Source organism: Palaemon carinicauda, chromosome 5 (genome assembly GCF_036898095.1).
Source record: "Palaemon carinicauda isolate YSFRI2023 chromosome 5, ASM3689809v2, whole genome shotgun sequence".
Classification (NCBI taxonomy): Eukaryota; Metazoa; Arthropoda; class Malacostraca; order Decapoda; family Palaemonidae; genus Palaemon; species Palaemon carinicauda.
The window spans coordinates 156,281,088-156,291,087 of record NC_090729.1 but is presented as its reverse complement, the minus strand read 5'-3'; the positions used below and the strand labels follow the sequence as shown (position 1 = coordinate 156,291,087).

The 10,000-nt window shown below is 36.0% G+C and overlaps 1 protein-coding gene across 1 annotated transcript in view; it reads left to right on the top strand.

Annotated features, from left to right (window-relative positions):
• LOC137641218 (fasciclin-3-like) overlaps window positions 1-10,000 on the top strand; it is a 19,473-nt gene that overhangs the window by 7,182 nt on the left and 2,291 nt on the right. The window contains exons 3-4 of the mRNA XM_068373655.1: window positions 1,357-1,489; window positions 8,739-8,897. Coding sequence (XP_068229756.1) covers window positions 1,357-1,489; window positions 8,739-8,897 — 292 coding nt within the window. The remainder of the gene's footprint in view (window positions 1-1,356; window positions 1,490-8,738; window positions 8,898-10,000) is intronic.

Sequence of the window (10,000 nt, the reverse complement as noted above, 5' to 3'; positions counted from 1 at the left end):
AACGAGATATTTTCTATAGGCCAATGAACAAGAAATTTTGAAATACATAATATCAATATTGATATAATTTACGATTCTCTGAATGACATATTCATATCTAAAACTTATTAAGCGAGATGTTTTTATTTGCAAGTTAACGAGATTCATTTTACAGGCAAGCTGTTGCATTAGATAATTAAACTGAAAAGAGCCATTAAGTGTGATATTTTTTCATTCAAAATGCATTTGAAAGTTATCAAAAGATATCTTATTTCAAATGGATCAAAAATAAATATTTTTGCATAAGGGTTAGTAAACTAGAAAATTTTATTCATTGGTTGTTAAATTTTATATTTTTTTTCACATTTAAGGTATTAGATGATAATAATTTTAGATTTTGCAGTTCAATTTTGTATTACCGTTATCGCATATATTCTGTTATATAAATCGTGTAGACTCTCTCTCTCTCTCTCTCTCTCTCCTCTCTCTCTCTCTCTCTCCTCCTCTCTCTCTCTCTCTCTCTCTCATTACAGTTCAATTTTGTATTACCGTTATCGCATATATTCTGTAATATTAATCGTGTAGACTCTCTCTCTCTCCTCTCTCTCTCTCTCTCTCTCTCTCTCTCTCTTCTCTCTCTCTCTCTCTCTCTCTACATTAAGGGGTCGATCGAATCAGGTATGGTTCATAATTTGGAAGAAGGGCTTTTACGACTTGTCCTAGCCTTTGGTCTATTGGTCTAACTGTAAGGCAGCCATTTCCACAATTATTGGCAGTGGACCTAGCCTATTGCCAAAAATCAGGACTGCAAGGCAGCAGCTGTCCTTTTAATCACCTTCTACGACATAAGTACATACGGTGATAGTTTTTTTTTTTCTTTCTTTTTTTTACACTCCTAATACAGAGCAAAAATTAAATCATTTTGTATACAGTTTATTAAAGGAAATATTTCCTTACTGGTGATATTTTCCGTATACAGCAAGTTGTTAAACGATGTATTTCTACATGTATGTGTTTACTAAATATTTTCTGGGGTAGTTCGTTCACATTGACAGCAGGAAGAGTTCCACCTTGGCCCATGAGTTTAAACTCTTTTCTTGGGAGGTTACTTCGATGGTTGGGCACCGCACTCAGGTAGTTGGGCTTGCCTAGCTGACGTTCTGAATATCTCTTCAGAATGAAATTGTAACTGAAACCAGAAGCCTTTGTCCTGGTATCTTAAAAGCTATTAATGGTGTATATTTTATATATATTTTTATATATATTCTTAGGCAAACGTTAAAAAACGAAAAGTTTACATAGAAGTTATTAAATGACCTACCTATGCCTACAAGTTATCAACCAAAAGCAATCTTATATTATCTTTTTTTTCAACAGGACTCGAGAGAGGATTGCTACACGGCTCGGTTGTGGGTACAGAGCGTCGATCATTCGGACGCCAGAGACTACCAACTGTACGTCGAGAATTCCAAAGGAGCTGACGGTTATACCGTCCGCCTCTTCGTCAATGGTAAGGACAGATTCGACCAGTAACTTATTTTGTTCTCATGAACCAAATATATAATCATAAATATCAAAATATACTTTCAGTAACATTTGCATCATTTTGAGAGTCGTTTCATGCAGGATCCAAGGTCGTGGATTGTACTGTAGAGAGGGAAGGGTAAATGATCAAGTGACATTAGTATTTGATAGCGGAAATGCATTGGTTTAGTTTTGTTATAAAAGTTAGCAAGACGAATCAAATTATTGTTGCAAATGTTTTGGAAACTTCTACGGAAGAATGGTCCTTCCGGTGATTAGATTTTCAAGAGAGATATTACTCATCCTTGGAAGAAGTTCGTGGTTTAAGAAACCCACGCACTAATCATCATAACTAGATTTTGGAAACTAAATCTAATCATTATCTCCGCTAATGAGATTAAGTTTCTCCGCCCAACATGTTTCTTTTTTCATTTGTCTCTTCTGAAGTGGGAGCGCTCAGTCAGTCTTAACATAATGGACGAGTCTCTGCTATCAGAGCTTCAATAGCATCTGACTATTTGAGTTCCTTCGTATTTTTCGACACATTCCAAAACATTATTAACGAAGATAATGTGATTTTTTGAGGGGTTAGCTATATTAAGAGGATTTTTGAGAGGGAAACATCCAAGATTTTATTAATCAACTAATTTGTTGGGCCTTGCAATGATTCATGTATCCACTTGTTTATATATTGATTTGTTATCTATTTTCAATTCATGATATATTATGCACTCTCTATGATCTTCATATAAAATAATTATGCTTCACATATATTTCAATGTCTTACAAATATTAATACTATCGTTATCGTGTCATTACTATCATTATTATCAAATTTTGAATTACCGTTATCTTCTATATTCTGTAATACAAATCGTGTAGACTCTCTCTCTCTCTCTCTCTCTCTCTCTCTCTCTCTCTCTCTCTCTCTCCTCTCTCTCTCTCTCTCTCATTACAGTCGAATTTTGTATTACCGTTATCGCATATATTCTGTAATATAAATCGTGTAGACTCTCTCTCTCTCTCTCTCTCTCTCTCTCTCTCTCCTCTCCTCTCTCTCTCTCTCTCTCTCTCTCTCTCTACAGTTCAATTTTGTATTACCGTTATCGCATATATTCTGTAATACAAATCGTGTAGACTCTCTCTCTCTCTCTCCTCTCTCTCTCACTCTCTCTCTCTCTCTCATCCTCTCTCTCTCCTCTCTCTCTCTCTCTCTCTCTCTCATTACAGTTCAATTTTGTATTACCGTTATCGCATATATTCTGTAATATAAATCGTGTAGACTCTCTCTCTCTCTCTCTCTCCTCTCTCTCCTCTCTCTCTCTCTCTCTCTCTCTCTCTCTCTCTCTCTCTCTCTCTCTCATTACAGTCCAACTTTGTATTACCGTTATCGCATATATTCTGTAATACAAATCGTGTAGACTCTCTCTCTCTCTCTCTCTCTCTCTCTCTCTCTCTCCTCTCTCTCTCTCTCTCTCTCCTCTCTCTCTCTCTCTCTCTCTCTTATTACAGTCCAATTTTGTATTACCGTTATCGCATATATTCTGTAATATAAATCGTGTAGACTCTCTCTCTCTCTCTCTCTCTCTCTCTCTCTCTCTCTCTCTCTCTCTCTCTCTCTCTCTCTCATTACAGTTCAATTTTGTATTACCGTTATCGCATATATTCTGTAATATAAATCGTGTAGACTCTCTCTCTCTCTCTCTCTCTCTCTCTCTCTCTCTCTCTCCTCTCTTCTCTCTCTCTCTCTCTCATTACAGTCCAATTTTGTATTACCGTTATCGCATATATTCTGTAATATAAATCGTGTAGACTCTCTCTCTCTCTCTCTCTTATTACAGTTCAATTTTGTATTACCGTTATCGCATATATTCTGTAATATAAATCGTGTAGACTCTCTCTCTCTCTCTCTCTCATCTCCTCTCTCTCTCTCTCTCTCTCTCTCTCATTACAGTCCAATTTTCCTTAGATCACCCTTAATTGAATCCAAAACGATCTTTACCCGTTATTATGAACCTTCATGTTTTTCTGGATCAGCTATTACCCTAATGGTCAAACATCTCTCTCTCTCTCTCTCTCTCTCTCTCTCTCCTCCTCTCTCTCTCTCTCTCTCTCTCTCTCGTCAAGTCAGATTAGTCACCGTTATAAATGGTCTCCTCAGGAGTGATTTGCTCCGATTGGAGTTATTTCGCTGACTCTAAATCGTCTTGAAATCTTGGGAGAAAAAAAGACGTTGTTGTGTTATCCTCTCTATAGTTACATTTATTACTACTTTTATTATTTGGAATAGAAGTATTTTTTATTAATACTACTACTATAGTTTGACCTGATGTCATGATACTTATTATTATTATTAGTAGTAGTAGTAGTAGTCGTAGTAGTAGTAGTAGTAGTAGTAGTAGTAGTAGTAATAGTAGTAGTAGTAGTAGGAAAATAACGCTCAAGTAGTGTATTTTGTTCCGTACATCAAACTGCTTTGCTTTTTTACCTTTGTTCTTTGTCTGTTTCTTTTGATTTCTTCCGGCTTAACTGTCCAACGTTTTTACATTCAACAACGCATTTTTAGGTCTCTGTATCTATGCACCATAAAACAATTTCTATTCTTTTTTTACTGAAACTTTTAACATATGACGTTAGTTTTTATCCTTTTGATGAAAAGTTCCATCGCCCTTTTTATAATGAGTCTTCCAAAAACTTGTAAAACATTGTTTCATACTGAACCTTCCATGAAGTGACTGTAGTTTTTTACACCCCTTCCAAGGATTCTGTTATAGAAACCTTTCCTTATTTCAGTTTTACGTCTAAAGTCATTTTACAGCTCTGATACAAATATTTTCTAGACTTCCAATTACAATTTCACATAAAACTTTAAAAAAAAAATCAGAAATTTTCATATTGAATAGTTTAAGACATTCTAGTAGTTTTTCAGGATATGTCTTCAGTTTTCATCATTAGTTTTAGAATAAATCTTGAAATAAGTCTAGTGCCTTTTTTTTAATAAATCCTATGAGAAATTCCATCAGCTATTCATATTTGACCTTTGAAAATTTCTGACGTTTTTCATAATGGATTTTCCTTGAAGTTTCAACCAGCTTTACCTCATTAAATGACGAAGAATCTTGAATATTCCAGCGGCTTTATTAAATGCCTCTTCAGGGATTTTAGAATGCATTTCATACCGAATCTTACAATGAAATTGAAGCAAATTTCTTTCGTAAGATTTTGTTAACAGACATTTCAGATGTTCGTTTATAGCGAACCTATTCAGAAATCTAATGTCATCCAACTAAATTTTCAAGTAATTCGAGTAGATATCTCAAGAAAATCCCGTAGATTTTACTTTTGCCAATGATACTTTCAAAATATGCCAGTAGATTTTCTTTTCCCTAATAAAAACTTTCAAAAAATTGCCGTAGATTTAATTTTTCCTACTAAAACTTTCAAGAAATTTCTGTAGATTTTCTTTTCCCAACGAAATTTTCAAGAAATTTCTGTAGATTTCCTTTTCCCAATTAAATTTTCAAGAAATTTCTGTAGATTTTCTTTTCCCAACAAAATTTTCAAGAAATTTCTGTAGATTTCCTTTTCCCAATTAAATTTTCAAGAAATTTCTGTAGATTTTCTTTTCCAAATGAAATTTTCAAGAAATTTCTGTAGATTTACTTTTCCCAACGAAATTTTCAAGAAATTCTATCATTTGTTCTGTATCGAACGTTATTATTAAACTAGTATGTTTTCACATTGGGGCTACCAATAAATTCCTCTCATTTTTATGATGGCGCCTTCAATCAAATTCATCCATTTCTACAAGTAAATTTTAAAGAAGTTTCATCATTGTTTTCAGAAAATTACTTTTTGGACGGTAATTCAGTTTTTTCATTCACTTTTATAACAAGCTTTTTAAAAGCAATTTCTATATATCTTCCCTTATTGTGAACTTTCTATTACCATTTGGCTTTCAACTACACATAAAATTTCGAAAAATTCAAGTAATATTTCTCCCTACTAAACTTTTGGAGATATTCCAGCATTTTTTCACACTGTACCTTTAGAGAAATGCCAGCATTTATTCACCATGGAACCTATGGAAGAATGCTATTATTTTCCAGGCTGAACCTTTCGAGAAATGCAATCACCCCCCCCCCCCCCCCGGGCCAAACCTTTGAAGAAATGCCTGCATTTTCCTTTAAGAAATTTTGGATGAATGCCACCATTTTTCCACACTGAACCTTTAGAGAAAAGCCAGCATTTTCCCCCCATTGAACCTTTGGAGAAATGCCAGTATTTTTTCCCAGTGAACCTTTGGAGAAATGCCACCATTTTACCCACTGAACCTTTGGAGAAATGCCAGCATTTTTCCCAATGAACCTCTGGAGAAATGCAAGCATTCCCCACCCCTAAACCTTTAAAGAAACCCTAAGAAATTTTGGATAAATGCCAGCATTTTTCCACACTGAACCTTTGGAGAAAAGCCAGCATTTTCGCCTTTGAACCTTTGGAGAATTGCCAAAATTTCCCCCACTGAACCTTTGGAGAAACTCTAGCATTTTCCCCTCTGAACATTTGGAGAAATTCCAGCATTTTCGCCTCTGAACCTTTGGAGAAATGCCAGCATTTTCCCCACTGAACCTTTGGAGAAATTCCAGTATTTTTGACTTTGAACCTTTGAAGAAATGCCATCATTTTTTCCCACTGAACCTTTGGAGAAATTCCAGCATTTTCGCCTTTGAACCTTTGGAGAATTGCCAAAATTTCCCCCACTGAACCTTTGGAGAAACTCTAGCATTTTCCCCTCTGAACATTTGGAGAAATTCCAGCATTTTCGCCTCTGAACCTTTGGAGAAATGCCAGCATTTTCCCCACTGAACCTTTGGAGAAATTCCAGTATTTTTGACTTTGAACCTTTGGAGAAATGCCACCATTTTTCCCCACTGAACCTTTGGAGAAATGCCAGCATTTTTCCCCACTGAACCTTTGGAAAAATGATGGCATTCTTTCCCAATTAACCTTTGGGTAGATGCCAGCATTTTTCACCCACTGAACCTTTGGAGAAATATCAGAATTTTTCCCCACAACATTTGGAGAAATGCCAGCATTTTCCACACTGAACCTTTGGAGAAATGCCAGCACTTTTCCACACTGAACCTTTGAAGAAATGCCAGCATTTTCTCCACTGTACCTTTGGAGAAATGCCAGCATTTTTCCTCACTGAACCTCAAGAAATGCCATCATTTTCCACACTGAACCTTTGGATAAATGGCAGCACTTTTCCCCACTGAACCTTTGGAGAAATGCCAGCTTTTTCCCACTGAATCTTTGCAGAAATGCCAGAATTTTTCCCAACTGAACCTTTAGAGAAATACCAGCATTTTCCCCACTGAACCTTTGGAGAAATGCCAGCTTTTTCCCCACTGAACCTTTGAGGAAATGTCAGAAATGTCCCCACTGAACCTTTGGAGAAATTCCAGCATTTTCGCCTTTGAACCTTTGGAGAAATGCCAAAATTTCCCCCACTGAACCTTTGGAGAAAATCTAGCATTTTCGCCTTTGAACCTTTGGAGAAATGTCAGCATTTTCCCCACTGAACATTTGGAGAAATTCCAGCATTTTCGCCTCTGAACCTTTGGAGAAATGCCAGCATTTTCCCCACTGAATCTTTGGAGAAATTCTAGTATTTTTGACTTTGAACCTTTGGAGAAATGCCACCATTTTTCCCCACTGAACCTTTGGAGAAATGCCAGCATTTTCCCCACTGAACCTTTGGATAAATGATGGCATTCTTTCCCAATTAACCTTTGGGTAGATGCCAGCATTTTTCACCTACTGAACCTTTGGAGAAATATCAGAATTTTTCCCCACAACATTTGGAGAAATGCCAGCATTTTCCACACTGAACCTTTGGAGAAATGCCAGCACTTTTCCCCACTGAACCTTTGAAGAAATGCCATCATTTTCCCCACTGTACCTTTGGAGAAATGCCAGCATTTTTCCTCACTGAACCTCAAGAAATGCCATCATTTTCCACACTGAACCTTTGGAGAAATGGCAGCACTTTTCCCCACTGAACCTTTGGAGAAATGCCAGCTTTTTCCCACTGAATCTTTGCAGAAATGCCAGAATTTTTCCCAACTGAACCTTTAGAGAAATACCAGCATTTTCCCCCACTGAACCTTTGCAGAAATTCCAGAATTTTTCCCCGTTGAACCTTTCATGAAATGCCAGCATTTTTCCCACCGAATCTTTGGAGAAATGCTAGCATTTTCCCCACAGAACCTAAGAAGAAATTACAGAATTTTTCCCCACTGAACCTTTGGAAAAATTCCATCATTTTTTTCCACTGTACCTTTGGAGAAATGCCAGTATTTTTTCCCTTTGAACCTCTGGAGAAATGCCAGCATTTCTTCCATTGAACCTTTGGAGAAATGCCAGCTTTTTCCCCACTGAACCTTTGAGGAAATGTCAGAAATGTCCCCACTGAACCTTTGGAGAAATGCCAGCATTTTCCCCACTGAACCTTAGGGGAAATGCCAGGATTTTTCCCCACGGAACCTTTGGAGAAATGCCAGCAATTTCCCCCACTGAACCTTTGGAGAAATGCCAGTATTTTTCCCCTCTGAACCTTTGGAGAAAACCAGCCTTTTCCCCCACTGAACCTTTGAAGGAATACCAGCATTTTTCCCCCACTGAACCTTTGGAGAAATGCCAGCATTTTTTCCCAACTGAACCTTTGGAGAAATGCCAGCATTTTTCCCACTGACCTTTGGACAAATGCAAGCTTTTTCCCCCACCGAACCTTTGGACAAATACCAGCATTTTCTCCACTGAATTTTTGGATAAAGACCAGCATTTTTTTCCACTGAACCTTTGGAGAAATGCCAATATTTTGCTCACTGAACCTTTAGAGAAATAACAGCCTTTTTAACCATTGAACCTTAGCTGAAATTTCAGCATTTTTTTTTTCACACTGAAACATTCAAGAAACTCCAACAGTTTTCTTTTCACAATGATCCTTTTAGAAATTCCAGCAGTTTTTTTTACATGGAACCTTTCTAGAGGCTCCAACAGTTTTTTTACACTTATCCTTCAAGAAATTCCAGCAGTTTTTTACATAAAATCTTCGAAAAAATCCATTAAAGATATGATTTTAAACACACATAGGATTCCCATACCCTAAATAATCCAAATAGGTTCTATCCTGCTACTCACTGGTGCCTTTCTTCCCTCTCGTCCAGCAGGAGATGTCCACAAGCCCCTCCTGCAGCGCGTTCCCCCTTCGGCGGAGGCGTTGCTCATGTCGACCATAATCGGCGCCGTCATCGTCCTCTTGGTGCTGCTCATCATCATCACACTATTGGTCTTGTATGCTTTCAAGACCGAAAGGTGGTGTTTCTCTCGTAGGTAGACCTTCAAGCAGTTGTGTTGTTTCTTATTTTAATCTGGAGGAGAATACTCATTTCTTCTCTCTTTTTTTATATTGATATGAGACATTTTGTACGACCTATTCGTACTGACCCTCATTCTTTTCAGATTTATGTTCTCTCTTTTTGTAACGTTTGTATTTTCATTTCATTTCCCTGAATGAGTTTTTTATTAGTTTTTTTATATATTCTCTCTTGTTAATTTTCCCTTTTCTTTAGTGCCATGAGTCACCATTCGGAAATTATATTGATTCCTCTTGTACAATTATCAATGCATCTTTAGTAACAGTGTTTTTATTTAAAGTAAATATTTTTTAATGCAAAATTTATAGAATGCAAATTATTTTTCGTAATGTATGAGAAAGTAAGTTACTAGCATGACTGCATTTTCTCCTAATTCAGCAAATGCATGAGTCATACTATAAAGATGAAACTACTTTTTCCTTAATGTTTAAAATGTAAACTTTAGTAGTTCAGTAACAATCATATTACTCATTTTTGCCTTATTGCAGTGAAGTGTTCAATGGGTTTCCTCAATAAAGAGTTAACTTGTTTGTATGTCATTTAAGCTATATTGATTTGAGATATGTTTATTTTATTCGTTAGTTGTAATTTTAGATTTTCTCTTCCATCTCCATTTACTAAACTCCAATTGGTGATATTGGAAAGCCTCGTAGACAATTCAGTCCTCAAATTTATTTTACTTGGGTAATTTTTTTTTCAAACTTTATGAAACTGAACTGAAGTGAAGCTAAGAACAACCATTTCCCATCAAAATTATTTTGATTTGAAAGACCAAATTATTATCTTTGGGAAGTTTTTTTCTTAACATAATCAAAGTGATATAATTGCTTTTATCCAAAAATAGAATCCATGACAGTGAATGAAAGCACTCAAACAAAATCCTTCTTCCAACCGATAAGATTTTCTTTGAATAAAATAATCTCAAATTACTTAATCATATTTTAACTAAAAATTTAACCACCGAAGAGAAAGAAAATTGTTTTGATCAAAACTTGTTTCAAGGAACATAATTTGAATAAAACTAGAGATTTCTTTAGAAATTCCAAAAATGAACC